This window comes from Trichosurus vulpecula, chromosome 6 (genome assembly GCF_011100635.1).
Source record: "Trichosurus vulpecula isolate mTriVul1 chromosome 6, mTriVul1.pri, whole genome shotgun sequence".
Lineage (NCBI taxonomy): Eukaryota > Metazoa > Chordata > Mammalia > Diprotodontia > Phalangeridae > Trichosurus > Trichosurus vulpecula.
In genome coordinates, this window is record NC_050578.1 from 183149641 (window position 1) to 183174602 (window position 24962).

The window sequence follows — 24962 nt, forward strand, 5'->3', positions numbered from 1 at the left end:
GATTACCATCCCTTTTTACAGATACGGAAAGTCATGGTTTTCATAGTTATATAATTTGCTGAAGGTCACACAACTACTAAGTGGTAGAACCCAGGTCTCTTTGCTCTAAGTCATATTGCCTGTCATTTTAAATGCACCAAAGTAATAACACAGAGAATTTCTTAGTAAAGTAAAGCAGTAATTATCTTTGATGGAAGCCTTTCAATGGCTTGTTTCTGTACACATGAATTTCCCTGTTAACATAAGGAAATTTGCAACTTAATTCTTCTTTCACTGCCTATATATTTTCCACCTGGATGTCTGAAAAAGGTATGATACTTTAATCTTTTCCCTGTCAGTTCTTTGCTGAGACCACTGGCCAGATCCCATTTTTTTATGTTAGGTTGTCTGTGGACCTAATGTTAGCTTGCCCACTAAATTTTATCACTGCCTTCTTACTGTCAAGTGTGCTGTTCTTTCCATGTCCTTACTGTCAAAATTCATCTAAAACCTAGTCAGCTCTCTGATCTTGATATTTATCTGGCCTATCCATCTCCTATATTCTCAATACACGAACATATCCAAATATACAAGGGCCCTCTACTCTTTAAAACCATTCAGTAGTTTACAATCTCACTTCATAGTTGGTCTAAACTTTCTAATCCTAGCTTCCACATTCCCATCTTCCTCAACACGTACACACGAAGGAAGCTAAGTCCACTGAAGAACTTTATAATTATCAACTAACTTATGGGAGAAGGGAAAAAAAAATGTTGGCTAAGCATGAAAGTCATTTAAGGAGTAAGTAAAACCAGTTTTGATAGGTGATGCTCCTTCTTAATTGTAAGGGCTAAAAACATGAAAAGAACTATAAAACCACAAACTACCACTAAAACCACCTCAACTCACCATGGGAATTAGAATTTAGCATGACATTCAGCACCTTGGGCAACTTTATTAGTCACTTTCAACTCATACTCAATATTAATAAAAAATCAAATCAAATGACAAGAGTCTACTAAAGAAGAGGCACTGTGGTATGTTGGGAAAAGCTCTGGAATCAGTAAGCCCAGACCCTAGTCTCAGTGTTGCCATTAATTCACTATATGATGTGGGGAGTGGGGCAGTAAATCATGTCACCATTTGAACCTCAGTTTCCTCACCTGTAAACCTGGGGGGTGGGAAGTTCAACCCCCACATTTTACACATGAAGAAAACTGAGGTCCAAGAAGTGCTTTGGGGAAGGTCACACAGTTAATTAATAAGTGTCAGTCAAAAGCAGGATTTGAACCTAAGTCCTTTGACTCCAAATACAAAGTTTTTGTCACTTCACTAGGCTGATCTCAAGATTCCTTTCTATTCTAAAATTATACTGCTGTGTTAAGTCCTGAGATATTCCAATCTATTAGCACTAAGGTGATGCTTATGACTACACAATTTTGCTGGAGTGGGACCCAAGTGGAAAACAGCAGTCATGAATGAGTTTCTAAATACTGAAAGCATACTGAAGAGACAGTGATAACCTCAAATATGCAGCACAACTGGAAACTTCTGCAAAACAACAGTTGCAATAGACAAATTAAAGTGCAGCAACCAGAAACAGGTGACACTTCACAACCAAGACTGAAGCAGGCCAGAAAGCTTAAGTGATCAAAAAAAAAAAGAGACCTAGCATTTATAAGTTCTGGTATTATGAACCAAATAGCACTATATTTCTTGCCATGTACACAGAAGGGGGTGGGTGTGTGATGATCTTTTTGCTACTTGAGGCAGTTATAGGAGAACGAAGAATGAGCTGCAGAAAATGATCTGGTAAAAGAAGCAAAAATTAATCCCTATATGGCTTCGGACTATCTTATGCTTTATTAAGTATTTAAAATATCCATTGACCCATTTACACTGGATAGATAATCCATATTTTATACTTGAAACAGACAGTACAGATGGATAAGTTGGGCCCAGTATACAACAGAAAGAGATGAGGCTGGATTGCCTTCAGGAAATTGTTGTTGTCATTCAATCATTTTAGTGATGTCCAGCTCTTCATAATCCCATTTGGGGTTTTCTTAGATAGACAAGAAAACTGAGGCGAACAGGGTTAAGTGACTTGCCCATGGTCACACAGCTAGTAAGTATCTGAGGCCCAAGATGAACTCGTGAAGATGAGTCCTGACTCCAGGGCCAGCACTCTACCCACTGTGCTACCCAGATGCCTCGGGAAATTATAAAGCTCCTTTATTGGCCAGGATTCCCCCAAAAACAAAGTTCTATTTTGTTAATGTCAACATTCTACTAGCTTTGCTGTATGGCCCTCAAAATTAGAATGCAACGTTCTGCAAAGAATTAAAAATGAGCTGATGGAAAATGTTATCTATATCCAGAGAAAGAACTATGGAGTGTGAATGCAGAACGAAGCATACTAATTTTCACTTTTCTGGAGGTTTTTTGGGTGGCTTTTCTCTTTTGTTTGTTCTTTCACAATATGACTGATGTGGAAATATGTTTACATGTATAACATGTATAATACATGTTATACATGTATAACATGTATAATATGTATAACCTACATCAGACTGTTTGCTGTCTTGGTGGGGTGGGGAGGGAGAAAAAATTTGAAATTCAAAATCTCAAAAAACATGAATGGTGAAAACTATCTTTATATGTAACTGAAAAATAAGAAAAACTATTTACCGAAACAAACATAAACGAACAAGCAAACAAACAAATAAATAGAATTAAGAAGGAGTAACACAGAAGTCAGTCCAAAGAGGCACGGTAGATGTAGGCCAGGTATAACCCACAGCCAAAGAGAAAACCCAAAGAAGAGGAAGAAAAGATGTCATCAGGGAAACATAGGAAAAGAAGATAGGCTGGTCACATAACTAGGGCAAAAGATGACAAGTGGATAGCAGGAGCATTCCATTTTTGTTGTCAAGACAAAACAAGAAAGGTCTCCAGAGATGGATGTGATCTGTATCACTGGGGGAAATGTCCAAAGCAGAAAGTTTACAAGCCCATTTAAACATTATGATCTAAGCATGTACCTACTGAGGGAGAAAGGAAAGAGTTATGAATAATGTATGGAAAAGCAAGGTGAATGCCAGTCTTCAGTGCTATTGGGCTTTGTGCAATTGAGAAGACCAGATATTTAGCTAGAGGTCTGGATTCTAGACCTTCAAAGAGAGTAACAATCATAAAATTGGGGAGTTGAGGCATCAGTGGCCATTTATCCCAATCTGTAGCCCAAAAGAATCCCCACTATAACATATACAAGAAGTGATCATCTAGCCTCTGCCTGAAAACTTTCAAGGAGAAGGAGCCTACCACCCCTACAAGCAACTCATTTCACTTGTAGACAGCTTTTCCTGACATCCAATCTAAATTTGTCTTTTTGCAACTTCTACCCCTCTGGGGCGCTAATGAATTCTTCTACCATAGGACAGCCCTTCCAATACTTGAAATACATCTATTGGCCTCTAAGTCTTCTTTCTTCCAGGCTAAACATGACCAGGTCTTTCAAAGAATCCTTCCATAACATGAATTCAAGACCCTTCATCATCGCCCGGACACTTTCCAACTAATCAATGCTGTTCTTAAACCTTGGTGCCCAAAACTGAACACAATAATTTAGATGAAGTCTAAAGAGCAGAGGGTACAGCGGGATTACCACAGCTCTGTCCCTGGGAACTGTGCACTTCTTGATGTAACTCAAGACGGCATTTTTGGCTATCACATCATCCTACTAACATACTGATCTTGCAGCTCATTAACTCTCCCCACCCCTGCCCTCCTTACTGCTGGCTATCCATGCCTTCTCCATATTATATTTGTGGGACTGATTTTTCTGTACCTGATTGCAAGACTTTAAACCTATTGAATTTTATCTTATTAGATTCAGTCCAAAACTGCACTCTTGTGAAGATCCTTTTGGATCTCAGTTTTGTCAAGCATTATGTTGGCTATCCTTCCCAATTTGGTGTCAACTAAAAATCTGATAAAACACCTTCTATGCCTTTATTCAAGTTATTGATAAAATCAGTAAACAACACAGGGCCAAGTTAAACCTTTGTGGTACTCTACTAGAGACCTCCATTCACATGGACACTGAACCATTCATTAGCAACTACTCTTTCAAGTTTGATCTTGTGAGTTCTGAATCCATCTGATTGCATTATCACACAATTCATATTTCATCTTCACTACAACGATATGAGGTATGCAAAAGCTTTGCTAAAATCTAGATAAATGGCCAACCATGGTAATACACATATTATTCCAGTTATGAGGAAAGCTGGAGGCGGGGGGGGGGGGGAGGGGGAGATTGCTTGAGCTTGGGAGTTCTAAGGTACAGTAGGATTAAAGCTGATTTGATATCCATATGAAGTCTAGCACCAGTATAATAAGCCCCTGGGAGTGGGGCTGTTCAGGTCAGAAAAAAATGGTGCAGGTCAAACCTGACATACCATTTAGATCTGGGATCATGCCTATGAGTGGCCACTGTACATCTAGATAGGGCAAAATAGGGAGACCTAGTCTTAAGAAAACCCCAAAAGAAAACAAAACCAAAATATTTAGGTAAAATATACCTATAGTAATCCCCTCATCTACTCATTTAGTAATTCTGACAAAACAGGAAATTATGTTAGTCTGGAAGGATCTGTTCTTGATGAAGGAATGCCGGCTCTTTGAAATCATCATTTCCCTTCCTGGATGTTCACCAACCACTTCTTTAATGACCCATTCTAGAATTTTCCTAAGAAATGAAGTTAAGCTCACTGACTTGTAGTTTGCAGACTCTGTTCTCATCCATTTACTGAAAATTGAAACATTTGCCCTTCTTCAGTCCTGTGGTACTGTTCCCATTTTCAATGACCTTTCAAATATCATTGAAGGTAAGAGTGGCTCAACCATCACAACTGCTGTTTATTTCAGGACTCAAGAATACAGTTCATTTGGGTCAGGTGATGTTTTCGTAAAGCTCAAATAAGCACATGTATTAATCTTGGAGATCAACTTTCTCGGTTTTTCCCCCTATCGTTTCTAACGTAAATCTCATTCTTTTATAGAGAAAGTCAGTTGAGAAGCACTTATTAAGCACTTACTTTACTATGTATCAGGCACTGTGCTAAATACACAAAATACAAAGAATACAAATAAAGGCAAAAACAGTCCCTATCCTCAAAGAGCTTATATTCTACCAATGAAAACAACATGTAAATATTTATGTGATGAGGGCCCAAAACTAGGGTTATGGCTGTATGAGTGGAGAGATAGAGACATATGAGAGATGTTTAGAAGACAGAAATGCCAAGATCTAACAATATTCTACTCACTACCTCACCTCTGCTATAATTTTGAGCTATAACATAAAATACACACACAAAACTTTCCTCTTTCTATATTACTTTCTTTCCTTACAAAGTGAATAAATTTAAACACGCTTTAAGAAGGAAAATGATAAAAAAATTCTTCAAATTTCTAAAGTATACCTTTCTTTTAAGAGAAACTTCCCTTACCATTCAATTATTCTTGAACATACCCTTGCTTTACATAGTGTTTTACAGAACAGACAAAAGTTACATAAAGATGCACAGATATAAAGGTAAAACACACCAACAAAAAATGGAAGAAACATTTTTTCTTCCATATTTCAGAACACTATATTGCAATGTTCCCATGAATCTTTTAATGAAGTTAGAATAGTGCCAAGAAGGGGACAACAGAATAAACCAGCACCACTATATATGATTGTCAGTAACAACCTAGCATAGCTACATGTTAAGCCATAGGGCCATCCAAAAATCAGTCCAATACAAGGAACTTAGAGCTTTTGAACTGCCATGTAGCTAGCCAATATATGATGTGCAATTACTTCATATACACAATGTGCTAAAAAGAATAGGAAATCTACTCTCTCTGTCTCTTACCTTTTCCTTCAGGCTCGGTCTCAAAAAATCTTAAAAATTCCCTGAATAGGAAATTGGTATGATAAATTAAAACCCCCAAAAAAGTCTAAAAATAGCAAATTACAACTGACTAAATTTTCTTCAAAGGTATCAATGAATTTATTCCCTAAATACAAACTGAGTGCTATTATGACAGAATTTTTATTTGTGGGAATACTCAGAACAAGCATCTTAAAAAATTATTTAACAATAAGAACTGTCCAACAATGGAATGGATTCCCTTTTGAAATAGTGAGCATAAATGAAGTATTCAAGCAGAGACTTTGAGTAATATTATTTTAAAAGGTTCTTCCATGGGTAAGAATTTGAATTTGATAACCTTTATATTACCTTGAAATGATAAGATTCTCAAATTCTATTTTAAATATTTCTATATATTTTTAAATGGCATTTAAGAACTACAAAATGTTAAAAGTTACTTATTTGGATCTAATAAAATATAACTAACCAACATTCCAATACATCTTTTAGAGATTATGTCCAACAATTATTTCTAGGGTTCCCTCTTCTATCCCATTTCTGTTTAGTACACCTTACTCCATCCTTCTTATTTTCTGCTGTGCCTCACTTTCACTCCTTTTAAGTGACGTTTTATGGTTCATTTTTTAAAAGTTGTATTGATATATTTCGGTTTTAGACTACAAATATTTACATACTACCCCCACTTTGTGAGGTTTCTTGTAATAAATAAAACAATCAAATTTAATAATAAAGTGACTTCACCTTAAAGCGTATGCAACATTCTACATCTGTAGCATCCCAACCTCTTTATTCAGTTTTTTAAATTAACAAATGTATTTTCTCTCCCTCCCATCCTCCACACCACAGAAAAAAGGGAAAAAATTTTGTTATAACATATACACATAATCAAAACAAATTCCCTTATTTGCTGTATACAAATGATTGTGCGTCTGTGACAGAGAGAGAGAGAGAGAGAGAGAAAGAGAGAGACTGTATTGTAAATCTATTACCTCTCTGTAAAGGGGTGGACAGTATATTTCACCATAAAGTCTTCGGAACCATGGATGGTAGATGAATTTATTGATTTGCCTCACTTACAGAAACATCAATTCAATGCAGTAAACAATTTTAAATAGAAGCAGTTTTGTGTCATGGGAAGTATTTTGGATATCAAGTTACAAAGTCTGCTTCTATCTCTTTTTTTAAAAATCATGATCCTTCTTCCTAATAGCCTGGTTATCTTATGTCTGGTTCTATATTTCCACTACACTGGCTGCTGGCTTACCTTAGCAATTCCATACATCCCTTTCCTGGTTTGGATGTTGTCCTGAGAAGTTCAACCCTTTCTTGGATTAGGAATCTCCTCAATGTGCAAATTCTTTCTGATGAAATTCACTATAAAGTCCTATCTCTTACAATAGACATACATCTCTATCCCATCACGGGAAGTGTTGTTTAAGGTCATAGTTTCCTTGCTTTTATTAGGGAAAGCATCTCTAATTCCTCCATCCCAGTGTCTCTCCTCATTTTATTTTTATCCTATTCTCCCACAGCTCCTAGTGTTTTTTAAAAGTAATTTTATGTATATGTTTTAACATGACCTTCATTTCGGATAATTCCCCTCCCTTGTACCAGCCAGAGAACTCCTCCTTACGACTAAAAAAAGAGGAAGAAAAAAAGAATTCAACAAAACTAATCAACTTCTCAAGTCCTAAAGTATATGTAGTGTTCCATATGTATGGTACACCAAAGCCTCTTGCAAAGGAGAAGAGTGCATTTTATACCTCTTCTTTAGGAAATGGTTTGGTCAATATAATTATTTAGCACTCAGTTTCGGTTTTTGTTGCTGCTATCAACATTTTGATGCATGTCATTCCTTTTTATTTTTTAAACTTTGACCTCCTTAGAAGTTATGGGTATTTTAAATTACTTTATTTAAATTACTTTCTTAGCCTAGTTCCAAATTGGTTTATGGAATGGTTGAAACAAATAGGGCATCAGTGTGTCAATCTTCAGTCTGGACTATACCCATTTTTCATGATCTTTTGTCAATTTGTCTACGTATAAGATAACACACTCCACGGTTCTTTTGATTTATATTCCTCCTATTAGTGATTTGGAGCGATTTTTCAATTTTTTTGTACTCTTTTGAGAACCTTTTGTTTATTCAGGGGTGGGGAACCTGCAGCCTTGAGGCCACATGTGGCCTCAAGGCTGCAGGTTCCCCACCATTGCCTTCACCAGCAAGAAATTACATGTTTATATGTACACATACGTGTGTATATACAGATACCTACAAATGCATGTACATAACACACACTGCAATCAGACCTTTATTAGATATATTTGATGCAAATATTTTCCTGCTTCCCTTATGCTACCTGCACTGTTTTTAGTTGTACAAAAGCTTTTCAATTTCATGTAACCTAATTTATGTTTTGTGATCACCTATGTTTTGCTTATGAATTCCATTCCCTGGGAAAAGTACCTTATTTTTATTTTCTTATATTTTTTAATGGTCTGTCCTTTAATCGTTAGGCTACTTATGAATTCTGATATATGGTATATCCTTTAGTATATGGTATAAAATGTTTATCTAAACTTAATTTCCACCAAAGTGCTCTCCAGTTTTCCCAGCAGTACTTATCAAACAGGGCATTCTTCCCCTAACTAATTTATATTCTTGGGTTAATACAACACTAGGTTGTTAAACTTAATTCATTCTGCCTCATTCTTCCTAATCTTGTCTTTTTCGCTGATCTAATTTTCTATTTTTTAAACCAGTACAAAACTATCTTTTGTGTTTTAAAATACAACTTAAAATCTGAAAGTATTATTACCACATCATTCCTACTTTTTATTCATTATTTTTCTTAACTCCTCCAAATGGATTTTATTTTCTCTAATTACATAGAAAATCCCTTTGGTAGTTTGGTATAACACTAGATCATACATAACTCCATGAAGTATTATCATTTTTAGTATACTGGTACAGCCTGGCCATGAATATTAAATACCTCTCCAGTTATTTAAGTTTTTCTTTAAAGAATGCTTTGTAATTTTATCTATAGAGGTCTTGAGGGTGCCTTAGTAGACTGACTCCCAGATACTGTATGCCTTGGAGTGAGACTTCCTTTTCCCTTTTACTGCCTCCTGAGTTTTGTTACTGCTCTACAGAAATGCTGATGACTTTTATAGGTTTACCAAGGAAAATAATACCTCTTTACTGCTCACCTATGAACTTGGTCAGAGGACATTTCAACATCCTTTCTATTTTCACAACATTTTGCTATCTTACATCCCCCACCCCACCCCTTCTCCCAGATACTGATTCAGGCTATTAATTAACCTTCCCTTCTCCAAAATCTTTAGGTTCCCTCCAAATCATTAGCCTTGTATTCTGGCTTCCCTTAGCTTTTCTCCCCATCTTTAATAAATCTCTATTCTTTCATTTCCTTGGACTTTTGGGCTTTCCTCCTCTTGTATTCCCAGTCACTTGCCCCTGGTTTCCTTCCTCATCTTATTGATTCCCCTGAGGCTGGACATTTTTAGCTTTCCCAAGTTGGGAGGGTCTGGTTTTGGCCTAAATTGAAAGGGAGAGGGGGTAGTAGCAAAGGACAGTATTGGCCTCTTGCCCTGAGGTACAAAAGCTCTTTCTCTTCTTGCATCTCCATATTTGATTGGGCAAAAATCTCTGGGGGAGGGAAAAGGGGGAGGAAGAGAGAAAAGAGAGGAAGCAGTTAAGGCTGGGTCATTAGTATGAAGGAAGAAGAGAGAATAGAGAGGAATCTACCTAGTAGATAAGGTGGGGTAATGCCATGCTGAATGGAGTTATTGCACTAGGTTTTTACCATGTGCAGTGTTTCTCTCTTTTTATATTATGCATTCAAGCTTTACTTACTCAATATCTGGCACATAATTCCTTTTCTTGAGAAAATCTTAAAAACAACTATTGTGCTACTTTGTCTATCATATGAACTTTATTTGGTTTAGTTTACAATACAAATGTTCTTTAAAAGGAACAAAATTTTAAATTCTAAAGCATTTTTCTAACTCTACAACCATAGGTTTCTCTATCAAAAGAAATTTAAAATTAGTTCCCTCAATGAACCACATCAGATAGTGTATTTTTTTATTATTTATTTTTGTTATACATTTATTCGATTATTTATTCATTTACTGTTATCAGTTAATTAATGTGATCAATCTTCTCTTTTCTTCTCCTAGTAAGGTTCTAGTAAAACCAAGGGTTAAGGAAAAGACCTAGAATTATTTCCAGTTTATAGTGTTTATTTTTGTCTCCCTTTTAAACCCAACACAAAGAGTATATAGAGTTAGGAAGATCTGGATTTGAATCCAGCCTGACAAATTCTAGCTGGATGACGACAGACAAGTCACTTTACTCCTGTGGGCCTCAGTTTCTTCATCTGCAAAATGAGTTTGTTTTTTTTTTTTAAATGCACAGAAGAGAATAGAAGGAAGTTCAAAAGGAAGCAAATAAGAGCTGGACATATCTGAGAGTAATGTGTAGAATTTATTATGCACTCTTACTAAAAAAAAGTAGTATGAATTATATACTGATGGTTCATAAACAATCTTCTTTTTGAAAATGCTCTTTTTTGTTGTTTTTAAGTTCAGAAAAAAAATGTACACAAAACAACATCTAATCCCAGGTTATACCCAATTTGAGAAACCCTCAGGAGAGTTAATCTAAAAATGAATCTTCAGGTTCAGATAAAAGTACTTCAAATAAGAGACCCCAAAAAGTTAAGGAGGTCCTCCAGAAGGGACCCAGAGCTTTTCTGGATACCTCAGAGGCCACTATAGGCCTTTTGATACTGCCTAAGTCAAGATCTGTAAAGCTGAAACTGGGTCAATACTGGCCTCCGGAAGTGACAGCAAAGGTGAACCATGAGAACTGCTATTTGTTTCACTTAAATCTTCTCTGATTTCTCAAAATTTATGGACTTACCAGTCCTTCAAAACAGATACATGACACAGAAGGTGCTAGTAGTGACAACTCAACGAATAAGCAAAATTTTTCTCTATTCTATCAGTTACGCTACTCTGTCCATTCATCCTCACAGCGGCTCAAACAAGAAAGCATTTTCTTGATAATCTCTATTAGCCAAATACTACAATAAAATGATCTCATAATACAGTACTTTTTCACATGGGATAGACTCCTTGGGTGAAATTAAATACAATACCAAGAACTTCTTGAAGGCAACTGGTCCATGACCTTTGTAAAACAAGCATTTGCCTTCAATTTGGCACTAGAAATTAAAGCAATAGGTTTTCTGTGTTGTTTTGGTTTTTAATCTTACATACCAGAACTTCTACATCCAAATAAATGGGTATAGTCACAATCTTCAAACATTTTAGATGTAAAAGAACATCAGAACAGATTTTATACCACACAAGATATGAAAAGTGATATGTAGTAATAACAGATGAAAAGAATCAAGCAAATCAAATGAAATGATGAGACCCCAAAGATCAATTAGAAAGACTGACAACCTATCCCTAGGTTTAGGCAAGAGGCCCAGCAATCGGAACCCATGTGCAAATAGTAAGGCTATCAAGAGTCAAAAAAGCTGACCCAGGAAAGTATTCTCTATAGGAATAAAGAACACAATGATGTCTAATCCTGCTTTTCTTGGCTAATAGGGACCCTAAGATGAGAGGTCACCACTTTGTTAACTTATACAGGTATTCCAACATTGCTCAAAATGTTCAACTCCTCTTTTGAAACTGCTTTTAGAAGCTGTAGTATTTTCTTGAATACAATCGGTGGTAGCAAATATTAATTCGTGTGTGTTATGTATGGATGTGTATATGAATACACACACACACACACACACACACACACACACACACACACACACACACAGATATTTAATTGTAAAAATATATCACCCTGCAGGGAGACATCATTCCTCCAGTCACTTTTTGCTCGCGAGCTATAAGATCAGAATTGTAAAGTGAATGACCATGAATCAACCCAAAGTAGAATTTATTGAAAAACAATTCTAAATACTTGTGTAGGACAACACTTAATAGTGACAGATACAGCTTAAAAGAAAACAAACACTTAAAATGACAGCAATTTCAACATCTATCAACAAGTTGATAGAGTAGAAGAGAACACATAACGTTCATCAAAAGGGAAAAAAATTATTATGAGATGGTTAAAGGTTGTGAAGAAAGTGTCAAGAGGGGGCGGAGCCAAGATGGTGGCTGGAAAGCAGGGACTTGCATGAGCTTCCCACCAGGTCCCCTCCAAAAACCTATAAAAATGGCTCTGAACAAATGCTAGAACTGCAGAACCCACAAAATAGCAGAGGGAAGCAGGGATCCAGCCCAGGACAGCCTGGATGGTCACTGGATGAGGTCTATCGTGCACAGAGTGGAGGGGAGCGGAGCCCAGCACGGGCGGTGGCAGGACCAACCAGACCAGGAGCAGGGCAGAACAGGCCCTAGCACCCTGAATCAGTGAGCTGTGGCAGTTACCAGACTTCTCAACCCACAAACACCAAAGACAACAGAGAAGGTTAGTGGGAAAAGCTGCAGGGGACAGAGTGAAAAGAGTTCCTGGTTCAGCCACCGCCCCAGGGGTAGCGGGGGTGATGCAGCTACAGAACTACAGCTGCAGTTGCTTCTGGCCCCAGGCCCACCTGGTGGGAGAAATTAAGTGGCAGATCAGAGCAGGAGTGCAGAGCCTGCTTAAGATTTGTGTCAGGTTTGGGTTGGTGGTTCTTGGGGAAGGAAGTGTGCTGGGGTGGCAGAGCTGGCTGTATAGAAATAGCTCTGAAATCAACAGCACATCCCCTCAAGCTTGGAGCAAAGTACTCTTTACTCTACAAGCAGTCATACCCTGCTGAAAAATTCAAGGGTCAACTATGTTGGCTGGGAACATGGCCAGGCAGCGAAAATGCACTCAGATTCAGTCTCAGACTTTGGAATCTTTCTTTGGTGACAAAGAAGACCAAAACATACAGCCAGAAGAAGTCAACAAAGTCAAAGAGCCTACATCAAAAGCCTCCAAGAAAAACATGAACTGGTCTCAGGCCATGGAAGAGCTCAAAAAGGATTTGGAAAAGCATGTTAGAGAAGTAGAGGAAAAATTGGGACAAGAAATGAGAATGATGCAAGAAAACCATGAAAAACAAGTCAATGACTTGCTAAAGGGGACTCCCCAAAAATACAGAAAAAAATATTGAAGAAAACAACACCTTTAAAAATACACTAGCTCAAATGGCAAAAGAGCTCCAAAAAGCCAATGAGGAGAAGAATGCCTTGAAAGGCAGAATTAACCAAATGGAAAAGGAGGTCCAAAAGACCACCGAAGAAAATACTACCTTAAAAATTAGATTGGAGCAAGTGGAAGCTAGTGACTTTATGAGAAATCAAGATATTATAAAATAGAACCAAAGGAATGAAAAAGTGGAAGACAATGTGAAATATCTCATTGGAAAAACCACTGACCTGGAAAATAGATCCAGGAGAGATAATTTAAAAATTATTGGACTACCTGAAAGCCATGAGCAAAAAAAGAGCCTAGATATCATCTTTCAAGAAATTATCAAGGAGAAGTGCCCTGATATTCTAGAGCCAGAGTGTAAAACAGAAATTTAAAGAATCCACCGATCGCCTCCTCAAAAAGATCCCAAAAAGAAAACTCCTAGGAATGTTGTCGCCAAATTCCAGAGTTCCCAGGTCAAAGAGAAAATACTGCAAGCAGCCAGGAAGAAACAATTTGAATATTGTGGAAAAACAATCAGGATAACACAGGATCTAGCAGCTCCCACATTAAGGGATCGAAGGGCCTGGAATACGATATTCTAGAGGTCAATGGAGCTAGTATTAAAACCAAGAATCACCTACCCAGCAAAACTGAATATCATGCTCCAAGGCAAAATATGGACTTTCAACAAAATGGGGGACTTTCTAGCTTTCTCAGTGAAAAGACCAGAGCCGAACAGAAAATTTGACTTTCAAACACAAGAATCAAGAGAAGCATGAAAAGGTAAACAAGACAAAGAAATCATAAGGGACTTACTAAAGTTGAACTGTTTTGTTTACATTCCTACATGGAAAGATGATGTGTATGATTCATGAGACCTCAGTATCATAGTAGCTGAAAGGAATATGCATATGTATATATATACACATATGTGTGTGTCTATGTAGATATATATATACACATATATATGTATATATATACATATATATGTGTATATGTGTGTGTGTATATATATAGACAGAGGGCACAGGGTGAGTTGAATAAGGAGGGATGATATCTAAAAAAATAAAATCAAATTAAGGGATAAGAAAGGAATATATTGAGAGAGGGAGAAAGGGAGAGATAGAATGGGGTAAATTATCTCGCATAAAAGTGGCAAGAAAAAGTAGTTCTGTAGGAAGGGAAGAGGGGGCAGGTGAGGAAAAATGAGTAAATCTTGCTCTCATCAGATTTGACCCGAGGAGGGAATACCATACACACTCAATTGGGTATCTTACCCCACAGGAAAAAAGGAGGAAGATAATAAAAAAGGGGGGATGATAGAAGGGAGGGCAGACAGGGGGAGGAGGTAATCAAAAACAAACACTTTCAAAAAGGGACAGGGTCAAGGGAGAAAATTCAATAAAGGGGGATATGTTAGGAAGGAGCAAAACATAGTTAATCTTTCACAACATGAGTATTGTGGAAGGGTTTTACATAATGATACGCATGTGGCCTATGCTGAACTGTTTGCCTTCTTAGCGAGGGTGGGTGGGGAGGGAAGAGGGGAGAGAATTTGGAGCTCAAAGTTTTAAAAACAGATGTTCAAAAACAAAAAAAATAAGTTTTTGCATGCAACTAGGAAATAAGATACACAGGCAATGGGGTGTAGAAATTTATCTTGCCCTACAAGAGAAGAAGGGAAAGAGGGATGGGAGGGGAGTGGGGTGACAGAAAGGAGGGCTGACTGGGGAACAGGGCAACCAGAATATATGCCATCTTGGAGTGGTGGGGAGGGTAGAAATGGGGAGAAAATTCGTAATTCAAACTCTTGTGAAAATCAATGCGAAAAGTAAATATAAATAAATTAAACAAAAAAAAACCTTAAAAAAAAAAGAAAGAGTGTCAAGAGTTTGAATGGTAAGATAATAGGTAGGAGAAATACAAAGAGATGGGAAAAAGTCACAGTGCTAAAAAATGAAAACTTTACCAACTTCCTCCTCTCCAAATCTAAAAATTACACATGTCCTTTTCCTCTCTCAAAGCCTTCTCATTCATCATATATTTGTGCCCATCAAGGGTTATCATAAGCAACCATCAGCATGATAGTTAACTCATAACTCTTCTTCCAGTGTTACTTTATTTGCCATACTTCTAAAGTAATGGTGTCTATATTTTAAATTTTGAGACAAACTGCATATTTAACTCAATTTCTTAAGAGCGCCTGATCAGACACAAATTTAAGGATACTTTTCTTGATGAAAGGAAGATGAGTTACCACTATGCACGGCCTAGGTACTCTATAATCTACTTGTATGCACCTCCTTGCTGTTCCTCAAACCAGCACTCCATTTCCCCTCTCCATGCATTTGTATTAGTTGTCCCCCATGGCAGGAATGGTCTGTCTCAGTTTTTCCTGACTTCCTTTAAAATTCAGCTCAAATCTCATTCTCTGCAGGAGACTGTTCCAGATCTTGTGCCAACTACTAGTGCTTTCCCCTCTAAGATTACTTCCCATCTACTCTTTATGTATTCTGTATGTACCTCCATTTGAACTTAAGCTTCTTGAAGGCAGGGGCTGGTTTTTCCCCTTACCACAATGCCTGGTATATAATAAGCATTTAATAAATGCATAGTGGCCAACTGACTTACTAGAAACATTTTATTATTATGTTAGTGCAGACTAAAAATACAAATTCCATTCATTTCCAATACAATTTGCCAATTCTTCATATAATTTAACATACCCCTACTATTTTACTGGAACAAGAGAAGAGATAGAAGCTTAGACAAAGATATCTAAAACATAAGCAATTGCACTGCTCAATTTCTGAAACCTGATGGCTCTGATCAACTCTCTATAAAATACTCAGCATAAAGTATATTTCATCACCATCACCACACCATGAAATAGTTTACTTTTCTAGGTGCTGTGGACCGTTTTGATAATAGTCCAAGAAAAAAATAATAAAAACAGAACACTATTACCACTAGTATTTATGATACATGTGACACTAGCTCTTTTTTCTACCATAAAATGCCCAAATTTATACTTACCAATAAATTAATCATAATTCGATCTGTTAATCATTAATTGATCAACTAATCAAAATTAATCTGTTACTCATGAAAGCATCAATATATTTCTTACATAGGATGAGTCACAATGAAAAGATTAAGATAAATTAGGTGTTTCTCTTTTTATATTGTTGTTGCTATTAAAAATAGCAACCACTCACATTTACATAGTAGGCCCTTGCAAGCCTCTTCTGCACAATAACCCATGAGGGAGGAAGTGCAAGTATTATTATCTCCAGTTGACAGATGAGGAAACTAAAGCTCTGAAAATTTAAGTAATACTCATAAGTTTAGTGAGTATTATGTGGGATTTGAACTCTCCTCTTCTGAACAGACAACATAAATGATTTCATAAGACCCAAAATACTGTTAAATTATAAAAAATACTGCTAAAATGAGGATATAATTATTAATTTGATAACATCAAATCTCAAGGCTTTCATAACCATCATTATCACAATACAGCACACCTTAGTCACTCTGACTTATAAAGTGCTACTGATGCTTTAGTTTATATAGTGTTGCTTCTGAATATTCTCCTAAAACTATTCCTCACTGGGAGATAAGAGGGCCTGAGGTATGGCATGGAGGAATACATCAGAAGCAATAGTATGGCACAGCAACAAAAAATGGGTAGTAGTAATTCTTGGCCAATGCTACAGCTCTTTATGGTAAATACACACACACACATCATTCAGAAGGCATCAACTTTCAAAAGAACAAAATATGAAAGAATATGAACTTGCTCAGAAACAATGCTGCTTCCTTCTACCACCAAAGAGAATGCCAAGTAGAACGGAAGCATAATTGAAGGAGTTTTTGACCCTATCATTGTCATAACTTCATTTGTACTTTTGTAGAAAGAATCGTAAGGCTCAGGATTAGAAATACAGAAGAAGTAGAGAAGAGGGACAGTGCTAATGTTTAATAAGATGAGGCAAAGACAAGGTCAGAGGCAAGAGTCCTATGATTAGGCAGCTAAGGTGGTGTACTAGGCCTGGAGTCAGGATGACTTGAAGTCAAATCTAGTCTCAGACACTTACTATGTGACTGGCCAAGTCACTTAAGCTGTCTGCCTGAGTTTCCTCAAATTTGTTTTTTTGTGGGGATAAAATTAGATATTTGTAAAGTGCTCTGCAAACCCTAAAGCACTATATAAATGCTAATTATTATTACAACCCCAGAGGCATAGGAAAATTCAGAAATATAAGGCATAGCCCTTTCATTTTCCCCTTGCAAAGGGAATGGCCTTCAACTTAAAGCTGAAGAATGGATTAGGCATATACATTAGTTTTTCTCTCCTTTTTTCCTTCTATATAGCTTTTCCTTTACTACAGTTTTTAGAAGTCTGAAAAATATTATGGAATATAAATATAAATGGAAGAAAAGTGCCAGAAAAAAGGTGATTTTTAAAAAAAAGTTTAACAGCTATCTTTAGTGTTAAAATATTCCATATGAAAACCTTACCCAATCTATGGCTGAATTATTTACTGACTTTTCACTTTCCCCCTAAATTAATCCCCTTAGTTAGTGTAATTAAGTGATAAGAGGACAAGAGAGGTGGCATAGGATAATTTATAAGGAGTTTAAGTTGTATTTAGGAAGGCCTGGGTTCAAGTTTCACCTCTGAGACTAAGAGTGTGACCCTATGAAGTCCTACTTAAACTCTCAGTAGCCCAGACAATTCTATACAACTCTAAGTTGCAGAATAGGCGATCTTTTACAGTGGCAGAAGGAGATTTCTCATTGAGAATTTCTTAAATTAACGAAATCACAAGTTTTTCCCCAAAACACTTTGTGGGCTACGTTTAGTGGTTTGTTTGCCCTTGGATTGAGGGAACCCTGTAAATATTTCCTTTGACAGTCATACTTAGCTATCTACCCCACCTGCCTGCTGGCAATGCAGCACAATGGAAAATGTGCTGGATTTAAAATGAGATCTTCATTGAAATCCCAGTTCTGTCACTTACTGCAAAAAGTTGGATATGCCACTTAACTTCTACTGATGTAATAAAATGAGGGAATTAGATTAAATAATATTATCTCTAATGACCCTTCCAGTTCTAAGTCTTTGTTCCTATGATCCTATATGGACATGCAGGATCTCACAGCTTCTGTGTTAAAACAAGAAATAGAAATGCTTGTTATAGATCTAGGAAAATCCAAGACACATTTTAAATATGGAAATGAGTGGCAAATTTGAAAATGTTTTAGTCTTTGCAGAAAAAATACCCATTCAACCTTACCCAATTCCTCATAAAACCATTAACTTTTTTTGAGCTCACAAAATAGACCTGCAAAAACCAAATTTCTCAGATGGTCTCAATTACTTCTTAAAGCAGTCTTGGACACTGCAATATTATCCATATAGTAAGAACACTGACATAATTTTACAAGGTATCACTAAATGTCACCAGCCTATAAAAGTCATTTAACTCATAAGTAGATCTGAACCCACCCCCGAACCCCAGCCAAAAAAAGTGATGTGCAGTGTTAGAAAGGGAAACTTCAGTCTTTTGAATTCAGAATATTCCCATGGCCTTAGCAAAAAAGATTTTAAATGACCTGAAAAATCTAATCCTTTAAAAATATGGAATGTCTCATAATTTTTCCTACATATGACTTCCAAATATACTTTAGTTACTTCTAACTTTTTTTAATTGTTAACATAATCAAAAAATTATTTAGCTTAGTTTTTTGTGTTTTTGTTTTTGCCCAAGTAAATTTTAAAATCTATCCAAGGAGAATGCATTCTATGTCTTTCCAGTAAAGAATGGTTAAAACATTTACTAGAACTGAATCAGAATTTATTTTTGCTACTTGCACAGAGATACAGGAGGCAACAATAACAGCAATGACAGAACTCATTCACTAGGAATTAAAAGCCAAAGTATGAAATTTAAGAGTCAGAAGGAAAAAAAGGCTATAGATTTATAGACCTTAACTATTTCAAGAAGTTATTATCATATTGGTTTCCAAAAATATCAGAATACTGCATAGTGCTTGAAAAGCTTTGTAAATTAAGCAGGAAGAAAAGAAGTAGACGTTTAAGAGCTATCTTTTTGGGAAAAGAAAAAATATGACTTAATTATTTCTTTCATAAAATATGAATTTGGGGAGTATGATCATTAAAAAGGATACAGCAAGTACATAGATCAATGACCAACAATTATCAAGTAGATTAATTTTAAAAGATAACATTCTAGAACCTATGGCACTGTCACTACAAAAGAGAATGTCTTGAATTTAGTAACAGCTCCAAAACATGTTTAATTACTGAAATATCAAAATAATTTTGTAATAAGATGGTTTCACCAATAAATATGTGATTTGATGAGATTTGGGATATTCTATTAAATCAAATTGAAATGAATTACTTTCCTATCTGCCTCTGACATACACTGTTCTTTATTACTTAAAAATAAGAAATTTTGCACCCTGCATAACCTTCATAAATATAACATTTTTCCAGAGTTGTTTCATATCTTACTACCTTTAGGAAAGCTTTTGGCAATAAATATGCACTACCAAATCAGGGATTTTCCATGGTTTCAAAGAGTTAAAATGGTTTGGATTGCATCACTCATGTAAAACTACAGAAACATAAAAGCCTGAACATTTTTCAGTGGTTATGTGTACCATGTACCTAGAATTACCATTATTGTTAACCACAAACAACAGTAAGACCAAGTACCACAAACACATGAATTATGATTAATAAGACATACATCTGTGAATAAAACAACACACATACTAAAAATAATGAATCACTCATTTTCTTTATACGTGGAACAAAACCAGTATACACCATGGTTCTGGCCTCCAGAGGAATAATCAGATTTACTTATGACCCAAATGACAGCACTGAAGCAAAGAAACTAATCTGCACTCTGAACCAAAAAGTTAGTTACAACCTAAAAGAGTTCTGCTCTGAATTTTTGATGAAAAAGTTATTGCTCATTAACTGTTTTAAAAATTAGATAAAATTTAATAGTTGAATAATTCCGATAGCTATTTTTAATTCAGTTCTTGAATTTCTACAGCATGGCATGCAGTTATACATTTAATACAAAATGCTAATACTACAGACTCAAAACTGTATCTACAATCCACAAAATAAAGCACCTTAGAATACTCAGTAATTATTGCTAACAAAGCCTGGGATTTACACTGTCAATGACCTAAGAACAATGGGTCACTGGGATGTTTCCAAGCCATACCTTTTAATCCACGCCATGGTACTTCAAGAACATGTTAAGGTGAGCCACGGCTCGGCACACTTCGATGCACCTCAAAACACCTCAGCCAGTGTATCATTCTCCTTTCCTTTGGAGATCATAATGGCTCCGAAGAACTATAATGCTTCCATTTCAATGTCAGTCTCATACAAAATTTCAATAACTTTAAAAAAACAAAAACAAAAAAATGACTTTAAGTGTTAGTATGTTAAAACACTAGAGAACTGTGTTAAACAAACTGCCATGACCAAGAAAAATAAACTGCTGCTAATATGAAACACTATCATTTTAAATAAATACTATTACGTGTATAGGAGCAAAGTTTTGCCATAGTCTTCGGAGGGATGGTAATTTTTAAAAAATTATAATCTGTGATTAACTGTAGTCTCATTTTAGAATCCTGGCAAGTGGCGTGAACTTCAATTGTTGCTTCACGTTCTCCATCAACAAAAGAAAATAGAACAGATCACTCAGGCCAAAGTGGTCAGACTCTGAGTAAATATTTGGCCCAAAGTTGTATGGCACTTTTGCAGGCAGGTATTCTCTCACAGATACAAATTTTTTTGTAAGAGGAAATGATACAGATCTCCTCCTAAAGCGGAAATTGTGTTGAATTAAATTTGTACACTTTCTAACAAGTTGAAAAAATTTCAGTTGGTAAGGTCTTCCTTCTTACAGCATTCTATACAAATGCTAACTCAGAGATAGCAAAATCTATATAAGAGTTTGAATGTTAATCTCTTGATTTTTGATGATGTGGACTGGTAGATTTTTTTTTCTCATTAAAAACCATGCTTCATTTTTGGGGGGTGAGCAATAAGAAAAAATTTCACTTATAATTCCTATTTTTAGTCTACTACATATCTATTTTTATGTTTAAAAAAAGGAAGTTGGAATTTGGTCTACAGGGAGGGAGACAAAACTGAGCTAACAGTTACTCAAATACATATATACACACACATTTATCATAAAGGAAATAATGATGTTTTAGATCAGCTCTGATTAATCAAGGTAAGTGTGATGAAACTGAACATTAAATAAGAATTTTGACGACCAGAAAAAAATAAGACTAGGTAGATTATAAGAGATAAAGTTATTTCTATTTAAAAATGATATGGAATATGATAAAAATCACAGGACAAAAAAATTTACTTTATAGATGTTAGAAAACATTATTCTGAGACTGAAAGTAAATTCCTAAAAGACAACCCAAAATAAAATATTAACAACAAATTTAAATATTACACAAGGCTGCCATCATTAGGTACTACAACCTGGTATTCTAATTTTTTTTTTAAAAATCACCTTTTACCAAATAAATTTTAGTTTAAAAAAAAAAAGCACTGCTTTACAAACTGTCTCTCAAACTACTCTTTATATTCAGATTTATTGACTTTTTTATTTTTTAAAATGGAGACATGTTCCCATAGAAAATAACTCTAGTGCCAAGCAAACCTTTTAGAATTATATATTTAGAGAAGAGCTAAAGTATTCATTATTCATTTAGTAGTCATTTATTAAATACTTATTGCAAAGTACAGGCAGAGTATTGGGGAAGATATAAAGATAATTAATATTCCTCCCACCTCTCCCCATGGAGTAGTAGAAAATCACACACACTCAAAATATGCAGTAATATAAAATATACAAAACTATAATGCTAAATAAAATGTAACCTTAAGCATAAAACGTTATGCAAGGTCCAAGGAAGAAAAATTCATTTCCAATTTTTGGTAAGGGCTAGGGAGGTGGGTGGAGAAATACTTAAAAAGGAGACTGATGCACCTCAAGTTGAACAAGATGAGCAGGATTTCATAAATCAGTACTTTTTTTTATAAGCAGCACAGGAATATTTCTCAAATGCACTTTCATGAGCTAAAACTAGTCTCATTCACGTTTATCAGGTAACACTGTCATAAGCAAATATGGGCAAATACATGTACAGAGTGTAATAGGCATACTATATGTATTAAAAAAAAAGTCTGGAAAAAAGGCAAAGAGAAAATGGTTGGGAAATTCTAAATTTTATTGACCGTCGTCAATTCATTACATTCTTAATTTTATTAAATGTAACCTGCAAAATTGAGCCACTAGGCAGTAGGAGGTATGTTCATGTTTAAGTGTACTGATCTGAACACATTTAAAATCAAGGGATTTTAGCCTTTGTATCATGAATCTCTTTAGAAGGCGATACTATAGAGTCTTTCTTAAAAATAATGTAGTTTTAAAAAAATTCATAACTGAAGGAAATGCTAAATCTCAGTTTGCTGTTATTGAGTCGTTTTTCAGTTGTGTCTGACTCTTCTTAACCCCATTTGGGGTTTTCTTCCCAAAGATATTGAGAGTGGTTTGCCATTTCCTTCACCAGCTCATTTTACAGATGAGGAAAGTGAGGCAAGCAAGGTTAAATGGCTGGCCCAGAGTCACACAGCTAGGCAAGTGTCTGAGACTGCATCTGAACTCAGGAAAATGAGTTTCCTGATTCCAAGTCCAGCACTTTATTCACTGTACCACTGAGTTGCCCAATTAGAGGTTAGTGAAAATAAAGATGCAATTTTAAATTCACAGTCCCCTTGAAATCTACCCATGGATGGTGGTTTGTGGATCCCTAAGTTAAGAAGCCTTGGTTATAAACCAATTCCACAGCTGGTAAAAACAAACAAAAAATACCTTTTCAAAGAAAATCTACTGTGAAATACCACATTATATTTAATTATATAATCTTGATATGACACTTCCATGAGCCCCAAGACCAAAGACAGAAAATGGGTAATTGGGTAAGGCTTTTTTAAAGTATAAAAAACTACAAAATATCATCCTTCTCTATGCTGACTTAATTAAAATCTCACAGTCCCACAGTAAAAATAATTAATGACCATTTTTATATCTCTTTCTTAAATCTGTTTTTGTTTTTGTTTTTTAGAGGGGGAAAGGCAGGGCAATTGGGGTTAAGTGACTTGCCCAAGGTCACGTAGCTAGAAAGTGTGTCAAGTGTCTGAGGCTGTATTTGAACTTAGGTCCTCCCGACGCCAGGTCCAGTGCTCTACTCACTGTGTCACCTAGCTGCCCCTTAAATTACTTTTGAAGTTAAGGGAACTAATTCTAAATACTATAATTTGGATGTTAGTGGACATAAAAAGTCTCAATACTCAAATCAATCTCCACATTACAGTGACACATTTGGCATGTCTAACATAAAAAGATTTTCTAAGGTAATTTTATAGCTCTAAATCCTATCAACTAAAAAAGTCTACCTGAGAACTTAAAATTTTGCCTCTTCGAAATCAGTAGCTCCCTCTAAAGGAAACTTTTCCTGATAAAGGAAACTTTTCCTGATCTTCCAGACTCCAGTACCTCCCAGCTGACTTTGTATATATTTTACATTTAGTTGTGAATGTTTTCCAATAGAAGGTAAATGCCAGGAGTGCAAGGGATGTTTTCTTCTAGTATTTGTGTAAGAGGGACAGTACCTTAGTGAGACCCCAGAAAAAAGCAGAAAAGTCTGTGGGGGCTAGAAGACAGGTTGAACTTGAACAGCTCAAGTGCAAATAAAGAGGCCAGCAAGACAAAGGACTTGCCCAAAGGTAAAAGCCACCTCAGTTCATAGTCACTCACACAATTCGCTCACACAAAATTCCCAAAGGAGCATGGGAGATGAAATTCAATTGAACTGAAATTTACAACTAGGAAGGAGGCAGATCACCCAGCCCACTCTGGCTCCAGAAAAACCCTTGAGGTTCTCACCAGAGGAAATAAAGATCAAGATATCCAAAGAGAAATTATAGGAAGTGACTTCTTCCACATCAGAATTGAAAAAGGAATCTAACCAGAATCTTGAGGGCAATAGGAAAGGGGACCACCAGCAAAGCAGGCACCAGTTTAGGTAGCCTTCCAGCTTGATCAGAAAGAGGTTAGGGACATGCGTATCCTGCAAGGCTCTGTGTCCAGGTGCTTCAAGAATGGAGGGCTCCTCAGCAAAAGCCCCAGTGTGGACACCTTGTAAGTGGTAGACAGCAACAGTCATACCAGTCACAGTCAAGCCCTCAGACCTGGACAATCCAATCCTAGGGAGGTCCCTAGAATCATCTTCTGAGGTGCCACAGAGAGACCTGAAGATTCAGGGCTTTGAATCTCAAGAATCTATAGAGGGGGTGGGGTAACCTAGGGAGGTAGAAATCAGCACAGGAAACCAGGGCAAGACCAAAGCATAGCAGGAAGTGAAGCCTTACACAAAGCCCCAATTCATGAACTAAAGCTAGAGATGAGTAAATCAAAGGAAACAATGATCAATATAAAAAATTACTGCAAAACTACAGAGTCCTCCAAAAGGAGTAACTCTGTAACAACTGCAAGCAGCAGCTCAAAGGATAAAAATGTACTTCTAACAAGAATGATCTGCGTACCTGACTAAATGAAGATGGGGATTTTTAAAAAAAAAGTAATAAAAGTTCTTGAGGAAAGAACTGGAAGGAGAATAAATCATTTGGAAAAATTGTAAATTTCACTCAAGAAGTG

General features: G+C 36.0%; 1 protein-coding gene across 2 annotated transcripts in view; it reads right to left on the reverse strand.

Moving 5' to 3' along the window:
* The window catches only part of RBPJ (recombination signal binding protein for immunoglobulin kappa J region), a 114479-nt gene that overhangs the window by 53800 nt on the left and 35717 nt on the right, over positions 1 to 24962 (reverse strand). For both annotated transcript variants that reach the window (XM_036763249.1, XM_036763250.1), the window contains exon 2: positions 20430 to 20610. In XM_036763249.1, the coding sequence (XP_036619144.1) occupies positions 20430 to 20446 (17 nt within the window). In that variant the 5' untranslated portion in view covers positions 20447 to 20610. The remainder of the gene's footprint in view (positions 1 to 20429; positions 20611 to 24962) is intronic.